We start from the raw sequence: 20,179 nt of genomic DNA, 5'->3' as shown, positions 1-20,179 counted from the left end.
CAATTCTGTTCACTTTCACGTCCTAAACCCAGAAGTGCACAACAGTAATATAATATAATATAATATAATATAATATAATATAATATAATATAATATAATATAATATAATATAATATAATATTATTAATAATAAGAATAAACTATTTTAACAATTTAATTAACAATCAATTACTTATTGAATGTGATGTGATTTGAACTGATCATTCAGTTAAGAGTTGGATAGATAGATAGATAGATAGATAGATAGATAGATAGATAGATAGATAGATAGATAGATAGATAGATAGATAGATAGATAGATAATATTAGGAGCAAAAAATCACACGATCACAAGCTTACTGTATTTTATTTTTTGAAAAAAGAGTGCAAAACATGACATACCAGTATGTACAGCACATAATAAAAGGATGCAATCACGTGACCTCGTCCATCTCGTCTATCATCGACCGTTTAGGGGTAACTATTTACAAAACGAAATAGTTACACGTTTACCTTTACAGTAGAGAAACCAAACACAAGTTACAGTCCTAGACCAGCAGGCCTTATTAAAAAAATTTCAAAAGGTTCAAAACTTACGTCCATTTACTGTTTTTAGCTTACTAAACAGAGCCCTCTTCTGGCTAAAAGTGAAATTGCATACGATCCACTTTTTATCCTATCTGTGACAGACAGCATCATCTACTTAAAGATGTGCATTTATTAAGATACCTGAAAAAACACCTTCAGAAAATTCCCTGGAAGTATGCATTGATAGACTGGGTGTGAAGTATAGCAGCCTGTATATGATACACAATAGATCGCGTTAGAACCAGATACATAGAACTTTTCTCTTTATGGTACCCACAAATAAGGGTAGAACATTTACACTGCCGACAGAGGTATATGTATGTGACTTTGGGTTTTGTTTGTCTAAATCTACAAGAATATGAAAACAGTATTGGACTAATAAGGGTTAATGAATGTGTTGCTATTATTAGCTGAATTCTGTCAAACTTTTTTTTCCTGCAGAAACTTGATGAAAATGGTGGTATTTGCTCGTACAAAAGTCGCCAGCGGGATGTCATGGTGTTGCTATGCAGTTGCTAGGGTGTTTTAGGTGGTTGCTTCCACTCCCTCGCATCACTCATTGAAGTCTATGGGATTTTAGCTCTTTTATTATATGCTGAAGTGGAAAGCATATTATGATCACTTAGAAAAGTAATAGCTCACCTCTTCTCAATAAATAGCACAATATGAGGTATAATTCATATCTGTTGGACAAACGGGTGCGTCAAAATAGGGAGTTTTAGTGAAACTCCAAATCCTAAATATGAGCAATATGCATTAGCATTTCAACACAATGAGCCTCCATATAGCAGGTTGTGATTTAAATTATTGCCATAACATTATTTTGAATACTTGAATGTATGTATTTTCTAACTTGTAATGGATGGATGATCCGGACATGGACTTGATCTGTAAGGATTGGTTATATGGGTCTCTTAAATAATTTACTACAAACTGACATTCATTGTGATCCAGTCTCATTGAGAATATACATTATGCATCTAAAAGCTAAAAACTCATTGCTATGGCCATATTGATTAGCATGGTCTGTCATGAAAGATATTAAAGGGGTCATATCATGATTTTTGCTATTTTAATTTTTCCAGAAGTGCATTTCTGATGAACTCCAACCATTCATAATTTAGTTTTTCATGAGTATTTTCACTCTCTTTTTGATTGATAATTAAACAGGCTGTTTTTGTGCTGCAAATGTCTTTCATATTTGAAATGAGAAACACATGAGCTGTGGGTTTGCTAATATAGTTTACGCTGCCACATGTAACAGTTTCATAGAACAATTTACACTGAAAATTAACTTGTTCCAACATTGGGATCCTTCTGAAGGATCTGCAGAGCTGTAGATGCTACACACAACCAAAAACAGTACAATATGTGGTGGATTTTACCCCTTTCATAGTTTTACCCTTATTATTTCTTCTGATGTTTAGAAGTAAAGTGTTATTACACACCCAATATGTAATGTTGATGTGCGTAAAGTGGGCGGTTATATGCTAATGAACTTCGGAATTCAGAATCCAATTTTGCTTTTTAGTTTCATAAATGCTCTTTTTTGAGTTAAGTTATAAAAGTTACAGAATGAACTTTATTATTCCAAATTTAAAGGACAATTTGATATGACCCCTTTAGACAAAAATAAAAACCAAAGAATGACAGAAGTAGAGGAAAGAAAACAGTATGTCTTCTATCTTACACTTCTTCTCTAACACATACAGACACCAAAGCGTTGTGAGGAGCAATGCTGTCAAACCTGGAGAGAGTGCGAATGGGAGCATCTGTTAGACACTCATTAAAAATGAAGACCAATTCCTCACAGTAACTGTCAACTCCATTTCGATCGATAAAGCCATGACAGTACCGAAAAAAAGTGAAGCCAAAAAAAAAAAAAAAAAAGCATAAAAATAAGACTCTTTATCCAGCAGATATCTGTTTGAATTCATGATTTGGCAACTTACATTCAGACACGTGACAAGTGAGTGTGTGTTCAGTCTATTCCAGCAATAAATCGTGACTATGTAACGTCGATGCAGTCTCATCTCCGGTATGGAGACGCGTCACCTCTGCAAGACATCTTTGCTCTTTGTTGACATACAAGCTGATGAGAACAAAATCATGGATTCACATAAAACAGGATTCAGACCCATTTGGGTTAAAGTCAACTTCATCACATTCTCTCTTTTTGAAAAGGAAGTGCCCTTGGTCACCGCTGAAGTCCCACCACTGAAGAAGAGATTTTGGCTTTAGATTTTTTCATTCCATTGCTGTAGTTCACGTCTGTGTTCTTTAGGGGGCGCTATCATGCTCGCATAGAGCCTGTCCCCTTTTGTGCCTTGTTTTGCATGAGTCCCTCATTGTCATGTTCTCCATTTCTGCCTGTAAAGCTTCCCCTCAAAAAGCATAATGGTCCGATCCAGGAGTAGGAGTGACAGATAGGTCAGGGATCATACCATTTTGTGGGTGTTGGGGTGCTATAATTCACTGTGTCGTACAGGAGGTTCTAGCTTGTGGGATAGAGCGGTGAGGACCTTGTCAAACTTCTCATAGCGCTCGGCCTGGCTTCCTTCAGAGCCACGACTGCCCCATAAAAGCCTCATCTGAAACTCTGTACAGAAGATTTCCAGCACCTCCTTCCTCTCCTGGAAATCTGTGAGGAGAGAGAGAGAGAGACCACCACATAAACAAAATGAAAACAATCAAATCTTTATTAAGACACTCTCTCTGAAATTAGGACTAGTGCACTGCAATCCAAATCACAGTATGTGCCATTTTCCCCATAAAACTATATAAAGATGTTTTTCTTATGGTTAAAAATTACCCTAACTGTTAAATACGTAACTGTTTTGGAACATTGTATATAATAAAAAGTGCTATACAAATAAATTGAAAGTGAAAATCATACATACATACATATATATATACATATATATATATATATATATATATATATATATATATATATATATATATATATATATATATATATATATATATATGCAGAGCTGGGTAGATTACTTATGAATTGTAATCAGTTACTGATTACAAATTACATGACAAAATTTGTAATCAGTAATATAATCTCACATTTTTGGTAATGTAATCTGACTACTTTTGGATTACATTTAGATTACTTTTGTGCTAACCCTTATTTGATGTCACATATATTGTAGGATAATCTTGTACTATTTTGACAGATACAAAGAAAAAATATATTCCAAAAAATATATTCTATTCACCAACGAGAGCCTCAACAGATTCTTTTTAAAGTGCAATGTATGGACATTCAAAATACTAACACTAATGTACCTGTTAGTGTTTGCTGATAGTAACACTGAATAAAACAAAATCACATCTCATGATTTAAAAACATATTTACTTAAAATTAAATAAATTTAGAAAACAGCAACATTACAAAAACAAATATTGAAAAACATGAAATTCACAGCAATATCACTGCTACATCAAATATTTCATATATTATTATTATAATTATTATATTATTATTATTATTATTTCATATATATAACATCTATATTTCATATATATTCATCTATATTATATCTATATTTCCCCCTAACCACCGGAAAAACTTGAAGAATCACGAACGTATATAAGCGGCAGGTTTATTATGAGAAACGTTAAAAAAACGTTAAAAAAATTTAAAAATGAGGAGAATCAATGAATTGTGAACAACTTACTGCTATTGTGTAAATAATATGTAATCATGTAATCCATAAAAAAGTAACTGTAGTCTGATTATGAGCATTTTAAAAAGTAATTTACTCTAATTACAAGTACTTGATTTTTGGAATCTGATTACGTAATCCAGATTACATGTAATCCGTTACTACCCAGCTCTGTATGTATGTATGCCCTCACGCAATGTGCTGGGCATATTGCGTATGTTTCTTGGCTGGATAAAGCAAACCAATGTCTTTATAGTAAACCCTGTATGTGCGTCCTTGACACACTGATCGCACATTGTATTGATGCACAGACACATTTCAGTACATTATTTCCATACACATTCAGGATAATATTTTTATCTGTCATGTGTATGTTGCTGTGTTTAGTAATTCTGAATGGATCCGTGTACTGTAGTAGGTATATTCAGTCAGGTCAAGACGGCTTGATCAGGTTTTTTTTTTTTGGGGCATTCCCATGCGGTTCGGTATCACAACTTGACATGTCTAAAATGTAAACAAGCAATAAAAAACTCTAAATAAGCTTTGTTGCACTGTACACATACTGTACACTTTTTCATGTTTTTTTTTGTCTTTGGTGTACATGGAGTCCATATATCATTTAACTATTTGGTGTCCTTTTGTCTCCAAGTTGGTGACTTTGGTGGGTTTTTTTTTGGAAAGACACCTAAATTTACTTTTTTGTAGTTTTTGTAAGAATCACTCTTCATTCTAATAGTTTACATTGCTGAATACAGTAAATGATGACAAAATAAATGTGTTAAACAAGATAAATGTATGCTTAATTTCACAGTAGTAGGCTATTTTTTTTTTATTTTTTTTAAATCTCAGTTTTTTATTTAATTCTTTTGAAAAGCAACCGACAACCTCTGAGGCTGAACATACATACTTTTAATGTTTAGTAGAAAGCATGCATGCCTTTAGAGGGGATCCATATAGGATTTTTCCTATTGGAAGGCAGTCTAGTTGAGGCGCAGCCGCACAGGTATAACACAGTTTAATAGTTTACCCTGTAGTTTGCTCTCAGTGTTGGTGCGGTACAGTCCTCCGTGGTGAGCGATGGTGCGCGCCGCCTCCAGGTGACTCATGACCACGTCCACACCAGACTCCACACTCTCCCACGACTCCAGCGCTTCCCCTGCCGCCACACCGCGCTCCAGCAGGGACAACACCGGCACCACATGAGGGAAAGAGGTGTTGGAGAGGACACAGGTCTCTGAAAGAGACACACAAATTATTATTGATAATAATAATAATAAAACAAGTTTTTTATATATATATATATATATATATATATATATATATATATATATATATATATATATATATATATATATATATATATATAAACTCATTCATTATATCAGGGATTTTCCATTTTCTATTCATTCCTATGGGGGTCGAACTGACCCACAAGGGAATGAATTGTTTTTGTTTTTTTTACAACCACAAAAAATCCTTGAACCCAGTTCATTTTTTTTGTGTGTATTCCAATTTCAAGTGTAAAAAAACTGACAAGGTCTTGTGCTACTCCGATGAACACTAAATTTTTTTAAATAATTATTAGAAAATGAATTTCGGGTCAAAATGACCCAAGGAGAGGATGTTAAATAAAATATTGATAAATAAAATAAAAATATAATAAATGAAATAAAATAATAAATGAGTGAAAGAATATCTTAAAATAATAATAATAATATGAATAATATAAGCAATAATATAATATAATATAATATAAATGAAGCAATAAATATTATAATTACATTAATATTAAGAATTACACACTATATTGGCAATGCAATTCTTTTTTTCTTTTTTTTTACTTTTTATTACTGGTCTCAGTTTACTAATATCATTAATAATCACCAATAAAAATCTTTTTTTGTGGTGTAGGATATTAACATTATTTTGGCATTAAAGGCAATTCTTTATTGTGTTACTGTCACTGTAATATGAGTGACAATCCGCTTTACCTTTCCCATCATTCATAGCCTTCAGGAATGGCTTGAGTTTCTTCTCATAGAGGATGGCCCCTTCTGTGTGTCTCTGTCTCAGTGTTATCCACGTCTGCTCCAGCCTTGAGATCTAAACAGCCATCACAGAACATTAAACAAGAATGTATATGTCTGTCTGTCTGAACCTGTGAGCCTGCATATTCTTGTCTCTGTTCTTTCCTGGATGTCTTGCTGGCTTTTTAAAGCGTGTTTGCTCTTTGTCCAGGCTTGTTTCTTTCCCCTGCTATCTGTTCCTTCATTTTTCCACAAGTGGCTGAAATGGAATGTAATTTAACTGCTATTGGAGTAATTCACTGCAAACAAACACAAGGTGCCGAACGAATTTGGGGTCAAAAATGGGGTCGAAAAATGTCAATTGTCTGTTGTCAATATTGTAATGATGTATGAAAAACAGCTCACACAAAAGTCACTTTCAAACCAAGCAGCTGTCTGTTGGTCAACACAGCAAATTTGTGTGAGCAACTTGAACACGTCACAAAATCTCCGTGACGAAAGCTGACTCTGTTGTCGCCTTGCGTCGGATCCGTCTGGGCCAAATAGCTGCCCTTGAACACACCAAAAGTACTGCAGGCAACTTTTAACTAGCATGTGGCTTGAGGGTGATTAAATCATGGGATAATTTTCTTTATTGGGTGAACTATCCCTTTAAGTCATCCTGTACATTTGTGCTATGGAGATTGAGACTGACACCTAAAATCATGTGGTTTGTTGAGGAGAGGTGTGCGTTCTCACCTGCGGCAGCTCCAGGGCTCTCATGACAGCAGCGAATCCGTACATGTTGCCCATGTTGCTCTTGAGTTCAGCAGCCAGCTGGATGGTTTTATGCAGGAGGGCGGCTCTCTCCTCTGTGCTGCCTGTACAACCCAACAAGTCGACCGCCATCATTATAGACATGGTGTAAAACCTATTGAACAAGAGACAAAGAAAGTAGATTCAGCTGATCACTCCAAATATATTCGGTACAGCTGCAGTGGAACAAGAAGCAAGAAAACTTTTTTTCTGTTATAATACCGTATGTCTGTTAAACGTAGTATGAAGGATTGCTTTGCATGTGTTTGTTTTCAGATTTATATGAATATTGCTGTTCACTGTGTGTTTATTTTCAGCTCACCATTTAATAAAAATGCAGTAAAAACAGTAATTTCGCAAAATATTATTATAAATTAAAAATAACTGTTTTCTATTTGAATATATTGTAAAATGTAATTTATTCCTGTGATCAAAGCTGAATTTTCAGCATCATTACTCCAGTCTTCAGTGTCACATGATCCTACAGAGATCATTCTAATATGATGATTTGATGCTCAAGAAACATTTATTACTATTATCAATGTTGAAAACAGCTTAATATTTTTGTGGAAACCATGATTTTTTTCAGGATTCTTAGATGAATAGAAAGTTAAAAAGAACAGCATTTATTTGAAATAGAAATGTCTTTACTGTCAATTTGGATCAATTTAATGCATCTTTGCTGAATAAAAGTATTAATTTCTTTCAAAGAACATGTTTCTGACCTAGATATACTTTTGTGAAGAAAGTCGACAGCAAGTGTTTTTAGAAGAAGAAAAAAACCCTCTCACTAAGAATAATGTTAATTAAAACACTACATAACATCAGTATTCAGTTAAAAAAAGTAACTAAAAAGTATTTTAAGTTTATGATTAGTCAATGACAGGCAACCTAAAATAGGAAAAATGTTTAATATAAAGTGTAATTATTGTCTTTATTTCATTTTTTATCATATTTATTTTCAATGACTTTATCTGCAATTCTGTAAATCATCTCTAACCGATAGTTTACCTGCTGCTTGGAATAGAATTAATTGCTGGTCGATAGAAATAAATGTCAGTGGTTATTGATGCACACTGTCGATTTCGGAGCTATTCCTTTAACTTAACACCTAAAGTCTATGGCACATCCTGATTTTTATATCTATGAATGTGTATGTTTCCTAACCTCTCCAGCAGATCCAGCCTCAGCTGGTGTCCATGCGGAAGAGTCAGCAACTCCAGCCCCGAGCTCACTCCCATCATCCTCTGCATCTCCTTGGTAACGCCCAGTATCCTAGCAACCTGCCGATGGCCACACAGTTACAAGAGCAATATATTCAACCCCACCCCTTTATTTCCATCCTAATATATTCACAGTCAGAACAGAAGACATTTAATTAGCCTTGAACTCATCACATGACATGATGAATGTGGTACACAGCAGTGTGGAAAGAGTTTATTAACCCTGAAGGTTTAGATGTTAATGGCAGACAGCACAGAGAGTGCAAACAGATGAAAGGTTTGGGTTGCTGTCCAGACTTTATCAGAAGTGCCTCACATAATGTTGTCGGATTTAAAATGTCATTTTGTCTGTCTGTCATGGGCTTTACCTGTCATATTTCCTGTTAATGTACTTCTTTGGGAGTGTTTGGAAATATGAATGTGTACATATAGAAAGGGAACTTGGTCCCGCAATAATTCATGTGAAAAATGATTTATTTGATAATAAACAACAATTTGCTGTATTAATCAGGTGTCAATAAGTAGTAATAAGTAAATTATAGTAAGTTGTGTGGTTAAGGGTGCTAATAATGACATAACATAGATATAAATGCGCATTAGGTTGAATCCAGAGCCTGGTCCATAACTAAGACCATGTGACCAGACCTGAAAAAAAGTGATCTGTTTAGTATTTCTCGACATGCACAGCTTTGACTGACTGATTAAATTCAAATATATTGTCATTTTATGTAATTAAAAATAAAGCATTGTTATTATAAGTAAAGTATTATTATATTAATACCTTTATATTAGTGCTGTAAAATCCATTAAGCATGATTAACTGAATCTAACATAAACTTTTTTTGTATGTATATATATATATATATATATATATATATATATATATATATATATATATATATATATATATATATATATATATATATATATATATATATATATATATATATAATATCACACTCGTAGCCGTGCGATATGGCTGTATATCAGCAGAGCTGTGATTCGGCCGTAGGTAATCAAGGGTGCTGATATACAGCCATATCGCATGGCTACGAGTGTGATATAGCATTTATACAACAAGTTCGACGACACGAGTGTGTAAATAAATAAGAAATATTTGTTTATGACAGTCGCTTCAAGCGGAGTGATACAAATGGTTAAAAGGTAGGAGTGCTGTTATTACTAGAATATTGCACGACACTCAGCCAATCAGATTCGAGAACCAGAAAGAACTGTTGTATATATATATATATATATATATATATATATATATATATATATATATATATATATATATATAAACAGAAGAAACTGACACTCCTCATACATTACATTAAAACATAAATATTATATATATATATATATATATATATATATATATATATATATATATATATATATATATTTATGTATGTTTTAATGTAATGTATGAGGAGTGTCAGTTTCTTCTGGTGGCAGTGTATTTATTTGTGTTTTACCATGCAGTCGGCCTTGGTGATGTGCTTGGCGGCTGTTTTGGGATCCACCTCCGCCAGCAGCTCCTTCACCCTCTTCAACACACTCATCTCCAGAGGTTTGTTCTCAGCTGGCAGAAGAGTCGACTGGTATTTCCCAGGCTTGAAGGAGGAGCTGGTCTCCACCAGGGGGAGCATGAAGCCCTCCACCCCATCTTGAGCTCCAGAGCCTGGGCTTTGGCCCTCCTCCACCCTCAGCCTCTCTACGTAGCTCTTGCAGGGAGGAATGGGGGCTTGTCCGGGTCTCAGCTCACAGTAGCTGCCACCTTGCTCTGAACTCTCGGATGGGTAACCGTGGGCAGGCGTGGAGTGAGTGCTAAGGGGCGTGTCCGAACAGGGAAGGTTGTTATTGGAGGAGGATGGTGAGAGATGGGGATCGCTAGAGCGCCGCATGACTGGAGAAGGCGGGATCACGGCGAGGACACGCCCACCTGAGCCATGTCTGTGTCGGGAAACTTGAGAGACAAAAAATTTACTGGGTGAATAAAGGGCACCTATTATGCTTTTTTTATTTTACCTGTTCTTTAGTGTGTAATATAGGTGTTTGTGCATGTAAACAATATGAAAAGTTACAAAGCGCAATGTCCATGCTAAAGGACTCATTTCTAAAACAGAAAACACTTGCCTGAAATGCCTCGTTTGTAGTCCTACCATTATTTCTCTGACTTAGCAACATCAGCATGTTACACATTTGCATGATGCCTGCCTACTGGCTGCTTTGGTCTGTCCTCAAAGAACAGCTGTGTATGTGATTTTGTGATGTTGAGGAGAAAAAACCTTGTATGGACTTTCAATATCGATGCCATAGTTACCATATATGTTTACAGCTGCTCATGAAGATTATTGTAAAGTGGGCATTCATTTCCCACACATGCTCTAAGCAGTTGACCAGTCACAACATACTGGGGTCAGCTGACCAATAAGACAGAAAGGCGGGCTTTAAAGACACAGGAACTAAAACAGAGCGTTTCAGGCAGAGGATGAAATGAGGTGCTGCAGCAATGTACAGTATCAGACAAATACTGTTTTTTAAAATCATTTAAATGTATTCTAGCTGACCCTAAAAATAAAAATGTATAAATGAGCATATTATGGGCACTTTAAACAGTGATACACTGAAAAAATGGTAGCATCTAAATTAATTGGTTTTATACAAGTCAAAAATATTATTTAACATCACTGAACCTATAGTATACATTCATTTATACCAACAAAACATTTTTTGTAGGTTAAATCAGGTAGAAGGTTACCACTTTTTACAGTATATCAATGTGATTAAATATTCAGATACATGCATGAGAGTGTGAGTGGACTCACTGGAGCTGTAGGCAGGGGATAGAGGCGCTTCCCCCACAGGGGACAGTGGGCAGCGGTACTCTTGGATCTGATCCATGCTCATGGCGCAGTTCCTCATGGCATCCTTATGGTGCACCGTAGAGGGGCTGGAAAGGACAAACATGCCTTTAGATTGCTCATTCTTTTGTCAAAACAATTCAGGTTTAGGTATATATAGCATTTTTGGCCTCTAATTTTGGTAAACAACATACCACAGCTACAAGCCTTCTAAACTACACACATTCAGTGCTATTGTGATGACATGCACAGAAGCAAGTGAAGGGTTCTTATGTGGCCAAATTTGTTTGTAAAACTGAGTGAGGAGAAGTGAGTGGGAGGGGGGGTCTGTGCCAGCTGTGAACACACACATATACATACACACACACGCACACATACACACACACAAACACACACACACACACACAAAAACACACAAACACACACACCAGCTGCTGCCCTCCGCTGGTTTCACCACTGGCTCGACTGTCTGAGGCTCATCTGGCTCTGTAGACTGGGCGGCACTGATAATACAAGACATCCTACATGAGCACATCACTCCTGCATCTATGGCACATGCATATGGCATATTAAAACACTGTGCACCCAGCAATATGCCTGATCTCAGATCTGAGAAACCTGAACTCCAAGAATGTAATCAAATATTCAAGATTAGGAGAATTTTAGAGATAATTTTGGGAAAACCATGTTATTTTGGGACTCTGAAACAATTTAAATCTGTGTGATCAGTAAAAACACTGAATGAATATGGTCCAAAACAAAACAAAACAAAACAAAACAAAACAAAACAAAACAAAACAAAACAAAACAAAACAAACTTATTATGTTACTTTGGGATTCTGAAAGAATTTAACTCCTGGTGGTCACTAAAACACTAAATAATTATGGTCAAAAACAAAACAAAACAAAACAAATTATGATATTTTGGGACTCTGAAACAATTTCACTCCTGGTGGTCACTAAAAACAGTAAATTAATATAGTCAAAAAAAAAAAACCCAAAACAAAACAAAAGAACAACAACAAAAATATTATGTTATTTTATGACTCTGAAACAATTTAACTGGTGGTCATTAAAACACTAAATAATTATGGTCCAAAACAAAACAAAACAAAACAAAACAAAACAAAACAAAACAAAACAAAACAAAACAAAACAAAACAAAACAAAACAAAACAAAACAAAACAAAACAAAACAAAACAAAACAAAACAATGTTATTTTGGGACTCTGAAACAATTTAACTCCTGGTGGTCACTAAAACACTAAAACAAAACACAAAACACAAAACAAAACACAAATTATGTTATTTTGGGACTCTGAAACAATTTAACTCCTGGTGGTCACTAAAAACATTAAAACAAAACACAAAACAAAAAACAAAACATATTATGATGTTATTTTGGGATTCAAAACAAAACTAAACAAAACAAAAATGATTATGTTATTTTGGGACTGGTGTTCACTAAAAACACTAAAACAAAACAAAAAACGAAACATATTATGATGTTATTTTGGGATTCTGAAAAACTGTAAATCCTCGTAATCACTAAAAACACTACATGAATATGGTCCAAAACAAAACAAAACAAAACAAAACAAAACAAAAAATTTTGTTATTTTGGGACTCTGAAACAATTTAACTCCTGGTGGGTACTAAAACCACTAAATGAATATGGTCCAAAACAAAACAAAAAAATTATTATGTTATTTTGGGACCTGGTGGTCACTAAAAAAATAAAATAAAAAAATAATAAAAAAAATAATACAAAACAAAAATCAAAACATATTATGATGTCATTTTGGGATTCTGAAACAATTTAAATCCTTGTGATCACTAAAAACACTAAATAAATATAGTCCAAAACAAAACAAAACAAAAATTATAATGTTATTTTTGGACTCTGAAACAATTTAACCCCCTGGTGGGCACTAAAAACTGTAAATGAATATGATCAAAAACAAAACAAAACAAAAATTATGATGTGGTCACTAAAAACACTAAAACAAAAAAACAAACCAAAACAAGGCACTATGAGTTAGCCACATATTAGTTGTGAAGATGATGATGATAAAGGTCTACCTGTGAGGAATGATTTTCTCTGTTGTAAGTCCATCTGTCATAGTAACACTACGTCTCTTGATGTGCGCCCCCCTCTGGGCTGATGGTGAATGTGCAGATCCTGGTCTCCCACCAGCTAAAGCAAACGTCGCTTCCAGGTATCTCAGCGGCAGCGTTCGGTTGACTGGACACAGCAGTTGGGCTCCAGTGCGTGGGCACACGGGTCGACCCGTGCCAGCATGGTGCCTGACCAGTGTGGGGACAGAGTCGAAGCTCTCATGCTCCAGCATGTACTGGATTTTGCTTTGTCCGCTTTTGACCAGGACTTTACTGATCCGACAGTGAATCACTTCCTGCTGCCAGCGACACGTGAGGACATAGTCACCCACGGTCGACAGGGAGTCCCGTACGAGGAAGTCGCCGCTACGTAGAACCAAAGTTTCTGAAGCCTGTGTTGACACAAATAAAACAAGAGGGTTTATTAATGTGAGAGCACCATTAAGTAACTGTCAGGCCACTTCTGACACCACCATAAGTTTACAACCTTCTGTGGTAATCAACAGCATTCTTGATTTTGTTTACTGCTGGCATTTGCATTAACATATTTTTAATTCACTTTGTATGCAACTGAATCAACAGCAACAACTTGTTTGTTTTACACAAGTACGTTTTAAAAGAAAGTTGATTAAAAGCCACAGATGCTTTATGTGATGTGTGCCTCTGCTCCAGCAGATGGCGCAACAGTACATTTGGTGAGGTCAGAAGTGCAGCATGGGGGCGTATCGCCATGGTGACAAGCTATAGTTTTAATAGAGAGGGCTGGAGTTTCTCTTTACTCCAGCTTGAGCAGGAATACATTATGCTAATGCCCAGATGGCTGCTCTCATAGTAGAGACAGCGTGGGCTGCAGTTTGACGTCTCTATGGTTCAAAAAAGGACACAAACACACTCATACACACACTGACAGAAAAACCCAAACAAACATGCAAAAAACATGCAAATATACAATATACAAAAAAATATACAAAAGGCACATTAGTTTTTATATCATGGTGTGGACTTTATTTTGACGTCCAATGTTCTCAAAGTTGAAGTGTGTAATCTTTTTTTAAGTTAAAATGCTGTCTTCCAGAGACAACTGTTAGTCAGTTGTAGGCGGTTTCCTCGAAAAGTGTAAACACTGGCACTTTCAAAACATTGCTCAGGGAACAGATTGGGATTTTGGGAAACATAGCCAGAGACTGCCCAATGTCCTTTCACTGAACATGTTATGCATATTGCACACAAACACTGACTGAAATCACTAGTTCAAATCTGATTGGCTAGCTTTATGCAACTTTCAAGGACACATAAGTTTTCAATTGTCTGTCTGAAAAAAAAAGGTAATAGGGATGATGCAACAAGCCTTTTGAGGTTAGTACTATCAAATTATTGAAAGTTATTCTTTTTGTTTGAAGCTCTTAGTAGCAAATAAAGTAGAGCATAAGTGTAATCGATTTCACATGAATTCACCTCAAATGGTACATAAAAACAAAATGAACCATGATTGGTTGCTTTATGTGTCAGTCAGATGGTGGTAGTGGTAGTGGGTGGTACTAGGTTAGAATAGGTTGCAAAGTGGACCAGACCTTATTCCAGACCTTATATTTAGTCAAAACTCTACCTGTGTGAGACAGAGAACATTGTACCATAGCAAAACTTGACCCATAGACGCACCTCTCGTGGAATATGTCCATGGTACCAGCCATGGCTCCTCATGTCACTGCTACTAAGTTTAAGTTCCTCCTCAAGCTCCTTCCTGAGTTTCTCCGGGGGTGACTCCAGCAGGTACTTCTCCTTGGAGAACTGTGAAAAACACACAAAGCCAGCACATAAGTCACACTGACCTACATCATGAACATACAAACATGTAATAGAGCACACTATTGATCATTTTGAATAAAAACAAAACATTCTTGAATTGTAAGGTTTATTGCCTCACTTATCAAACTGACATATCAATCCATATGAGAGATTAAAAAGTAATTTGAGTCATATAGAGCTTCATTGCACATATTTCTTCTTTATAATTTATGGAACATCTAACCCTGCTGCTAGAAAACAAATAAAAGCATACAAATACACACTGCAGGAGACTTCCTTGTCTCGCCCAAAGAACAATACCATCCCAAGTGTGTCTGTTTAGACAGTGGAGCTATGTGTCCAGTAGAAATAAAGCGTAATCTATGTGTGTGACAGTTCAAGGCTAAGGTCTCGACCCTCTGAGACACAGGAAAACTAATACAAACACGGGCAGCATTGTAATGAGGTCAATAAAAAAAAAAGAGACAAAGCTGAGGGCACAAACAGGGCTCAATGTCCGCCATAAGGCTGTGAATATGGGATCAATTTTGCTGTCCTAGGTCACTCTAATGGTCTCTTCCTCTCTCGATCTGAGTTAAACTGATTAAGCATCTGCTTCCTTTCCCTCTTTGACCATCTTTTACACATGGGAACAGGAAAAGATGCTAGATTTCAGTAATCCCACTGTCGTTTAACCAGTTGTGTGTGAGTGTGTGTGTGTAAAGTGTATAAAGATAGTGAGGCAAGGTCAATTGTAGGGAGTTATTGCTTTTGTCTCTGCCTCCAGGGGCCGAATCTTCCACCTGGGTCTAACCAGAGCTCTCTGTAATCTCATATAGACGTCTGTAATTGTCTTCTGCTGCTTGAAGATGGCCACAAGGTACGATATTTTGTCTCATATATTCTTGATTTAGATCCATGGGGAAAAACCCAGTGTGAGAGTGATAACAGGGCTAGGTTCATATTGACTTATGAGAGGTGCCTTTCATAGTAGACCCAATTTTCTGAAATTATTTCATACAACTTTATTAGTGTTTATTCGAGGAGTGAGTATTTCCGAGAGAATAGATGAGATGAGGCAAGAAAAAAAATTACATGAGATGAGAAAAGCAGCAAGGCAAGACAAAATGCAAGACAAAAAAGAAGAGATGAATCGAGACAAGAAAAGAAGAGATGAGACAAGATGAGAAAAGACAAGAAGATGAAGTGAGGTGAGATAAAAGCAAGACAAAACAAGGTAAGACAAGATGCAAAAAGAAATGAGCTAAGAAAAGAAGAAATGAGACAAGATGAGAAAAGAAGAGACTAACAAGATGGAGTGAGGTGAGAAGAGACAAGAGCGAGATAAAACAAGATGAGGTATGAAAAGAGAATGAACTAGATGAGCAAAGACAAGTGAGGTGAGATAAGAGCAAGACAAAACAAGGCAAGACAAAATACAAAAAGAAGAGATGAATCAAGAAAAGAAGAGATGAGACAAGATGCGATGAAAATAGATGAGATGAGAAAAGACAAAGTGAGGTGAGGTGAGACAAGAGCGAGACAAAAAAGGCGAGATATGAAAAGAAGAGATAAATCGAGACAAGAAAGAAGAGATGAGACAAGATGAGGAGATGAGAAAAGACTAGATGAAGTGAGGTGAGAAGAGACAAGTGCTAGATAAAGCAAGGCAAGAAAAGATGGAAAAACAAGAGATGAACCGAGACAAGAAGAGATGGGACAAGATGAGAAGAGAAGAGATGAGAACAGACTAGACAAAGTGAGGCGAGATGAGACAAAACAAGTCCAGACAAATGTGGCGTGAGTTACTCACGGAGGAGTTTGAAAGGATAAAAGGAGGAGTGATGACAGTGAAGAACAAGAGAGGACCAGGCCTGGACTTTTACATTATGTTATGTTGATGTGTTTGCGGCAGTTGACCATGAGGGGCTGCCACTTTACTTTCGTTTTGTGTTTGTTTATTTTATCATTAAAGTGTGTTGATTGTTCGCTGATTCCCGCCTCCCTCTTCCCTTATCAACTAACCTTGCAACAACAACATACAAAAAGAAGAAGTGAATCAAGAAAAGAAGAGATGAGACAAGACAAGATGAGAAGAAAATAGATGAGATGAGAAAAGACAAGACGAGATGAAGTGAGGTGAGACAAGAGCAAGGCAAAACAAGGCAAGACAAGACAAGGCAAGATAAGATTCGAAAAGGAGAGATGAACTGAGCCAAGAAAAGAATATATGAGACAAGCTGAGAAGAGACAAATGAGAAAAGACAAAATCAGAAGAAGTGAGGTTAGATAAAACAAAAGCAAGGCAAAACAAGACAAGACAAAATATGAAAAGGTGACATGAGACAAAACAAGAACAGAAGAAAAAGGGATAAAAGAGAAGAAATAACATGAGATGAGGCAGGAAAAAAAGGAGAGGAGAAGTGAGGGGAGACAAGATGAGAAAACATCGAGCAAGACAAAGGCAAGACACAAAGCAAGGCAAGAAATAAAAAGAAGAGGAGAGATGAGCCGAGATGAGACAAAGCAATGCGAGATGACATAAGGAGAGATGAAAAGAGGTGTGGTGAGACAAGACAAGATGAGAGAAATAAAAACTATGGCAAGATGAGAAATGAAAGAAAGTTGTGGTGAGATGAGATGAGACCAAAGAAGAAGAGATGGGACAAGCCAAGAAGAGATGACACCTGGCAAGACATGTGATGGTAGACAGTATGAGACAAGGCAAGAGAAAGATAAAGAAAAGCATTGTGATAAGCGAAAAGAATAGATGAGACAAGATGAGATCAGAAGAGATAAGAAAAGAGACAGGAGAAGAAGCTTTAGCATGCAGGTATTGTCATTTCTGCAGAGATTCACTCATTAAAGAGCCTGAAGAGAGATTGAACGAACTCAAGCTGCTTTCTGCTTTCAAACACTGATATCTGAAGACTCCAGAGAGACACCTGGGCTGTTTCAAGTCCCCTTGCCCCACTTAGAGCTGCTCCTGGAGGGCTAAAATGTCTTTCTCACTGCCCTCTTTCTTCCACAGAGAAAGCACTTCTGGCAGTCTAATGAAGCGCATGCTGGGGGAAATGACCTGACCACATGCACAAGCACACACACACACACACACACACACATACAATGTAACCTCTACAGAGGCACAGGGATGGAAAGAAATTCAAGATATAGAGGAGATATAGAAAGAGAGATAGAAAGGGGGTGATAGGACCTACACTGTGCTATTCACACCCCCCCAGCACTGAAGCTCTGGTTGTCATGGAAACCTCCTATTGTGTGAGTCGGCCTGGTGCCTTCATATATATCATGCACCACACACACACCTAAAGCATTCTGCAAAGCAAGAAGGCAATGCATTGTGAAAAAACAATTATACTTCCTGGAACATGATCAGCAGCAAAGAAACCAAACTGACAGTGAACGTTCTGGGATAGAAAATCTACACTTCCCAGCACTGAGTTCAGTCCAGTATGTTATGCTGAGGGATACCTGGATGTCAGTTACTCAAATACAGTGGGTATGGAAAGTATTCAGACCCCCTTAAATTTTTCACTCTTTGTTATATTGCAGCCATTTGCTAAAATCATTTAAGTTCATTTTTTTTCCTCATTAATGTACACACAGCACCCCATATTGACAGAAAAACACAGAATTGTTGACATTTTTGCAGATTTATTAAAAAAGAAAAACTGAAATATCACATGGTCCTAAGTATTCAGACCCTTTGCTGTGACACTAATATATTTAACTCAGGTGCTGTCCATTTCTTCTGATCATCCTTGAGATGGTTCTACACCTTCATTTGCGTCCAGCTATGTTTGATTATACTGATTGGACTTGATTAGGAAAGCCACACACCTGTCTATATAAAGACCTTACAGCTCACAGTGCATGTCAGAGCAAATGAGAATCATGAAGTCAAAGGAAATGCCTGAAGAGCTCAGAGACAGAATTGTGGCAAGGCACAGATCTGGCCAAGGTTACAAAAAAATTTCTGCTGCACTTAAGGTTCCTAAGAGCACAGTGGCCTCCATAATCCTTAAATGGAAGACGTTTGGGATGACCAGAACCCTTCCTAGAGCCGGCCGTCCGGCCAAACTGAGCTATCGGGAGAAGAGCCTTGGTGAGAGAGGTAAAAAAGAACCCAAAGATCACTGTGGCTGAGCTCCAGAGATGCAGTCGGGAGATGGGAGAAAGTTGTAGAAAGTCAACCATCACTGCAGCCCTCCACCAGTCGGGGCTTTATGGCAGAGTGGCCCGACGGAAGCCTCTCCTCAGTGCAAGACACATGAAAGCCCGCATGGAGTTTGCTAAAAAACACCTGAAGGACTCCAAGATGGTGAGAAATAAGATTCTCTGGTCTGATGAGACCAAGATAGAACTTTTTGGCCTTAATTCTAAGCGGTATGTGTGGAGAAAACCAGGCACTGCTCATCACCTGTCCAATACAGTCCCAACAGTGAAGCATGGTGGTGGCAGCATCATGCTGTGGGGGTGTTTTTCAGCTGCAGGGACAGGACGACTGGTTGCAATCGAGGGAAAGATGAATGCGGCCAAGTACAGGGATATCCTGGACAAAAACCTTCTCCAGAGTGCTCAGGACCTCAGACTGGGCTGAAGGTTTACCTTCCAATAAGACAATGACCCTAAGCACACAGCTAAAATAACAAAGGAGTGGCTTCACAACAACTCCGTGACTATTCTTGAATGGCCCAGCCAGAGCCCTGACTTAAACCCAATTGAGCATCTCTGGACAGACCTAAAAATGGCTGTCCAGCAACGTTTACCATCCAACCTGACAGAACTGGAGAGGATCTGCAAGGAGGAATGGCAGAGGATCCCCAAATCCAGGTGTGAAAAACTTGTTGCATCTTTCCCAAAAAGACTCATGGCTGTATTAGATCAAAAGGGTGATTCTACTAAATACTGAGCATAGGGTATGAATACTTAGGACCACGTGGTATTTCAGTTTTTCTTTTTTAATAAATCTGCAAAAATGTCAACAATTCTGTGTTTTTCTGTCAATATGGGGTGCTGTGTGTACATTAATGAGGAAAAAAATGAACTTAAATGATTTTAGCAAATGGCTGCAATATAACAAAGAGTGAAAAATT

The 20,179-nt window shown here is 36.9% G+C and overlaps 1 protein-coding gene across 9 annotated transcripts in view; it reads right to left on the bottom strand.

Moving 5' to 3' along the window:
* Positions 1–330: 330 nt before the first annotated feature.
* sh2d3ca (SH2 domain containing 3Ca) overlaps positions 331–20,179 on the bottom strand; it is a 63,915-nt gene continuing 44,066 nt past the window's right edge. For 8 of the 9 annotated variants that reach the window (XM_048174204.1, XM_048174194.1, XM_048174214.1 and 5 more), the window contains 10 exons: positions 14,937–15,065; positions 13,242–13,669; positions 11,588–11,662; positions 11,124–11,248; positions 9,771–10,261; positions 8,237–8,352; positions 7,013–7,184; positions 6,239–6,350; positions 5,275–5,481; positions 331–3,208 (listed from right to left, as the gene is read on the bottom strand). In XM_048174204.1, the coding sequence (XP_048030161.1) occupies positions 3,033–3,208; positions 5,275–5,481; positions 6,239–6,350; positions 7,013–7,184; positions 8,237–8,352; positions 9,771–10,261; positions 11,124–11,248; positions 11,588–11,662; positions 13,242–13,669; positions 14,937–15,065 (2,031 nt within the window). In that variant the 3' untranslated portion in view covers positions 331–3,032. The remainder of the gene's footprint in view (positions 3,209–5,274; positions 5,482–6,238; positions 6,351–7,012; positions 7,185–8,236; positions 8,353–9,770; positions 10,262–11,123; positions 11,249–11,587; positions 11,663–13,241; positions 13,670–14,936; positions 15,066–20,179) is intronic. The other variant, XM_048174221.1, reaches the window with a different exon arrangement.

The sequence above is a fragment of the Megalobrama amblycephala genome, linkage group LG2, assembly GCF_018812025.1.
Source record: "Megalobrama amblycephala isolate DHTTF-2021 linkage group LG2, ASM1881202v1, whole genome shotgun sequence".
In the NCBI taxonomy this organism is placed as follows: Eukaryota; Metazoa; Chordata; class Actinopteri; order Cypriniformes; family Xenocyprididae; genus Megalobrama; species Megalobrama amblycephala.
The sequence above is the reverse complement of the archived record's forward strand: the minus strand, read 5'-3'. Positions and strand labels throughout refer to the sequence as shown.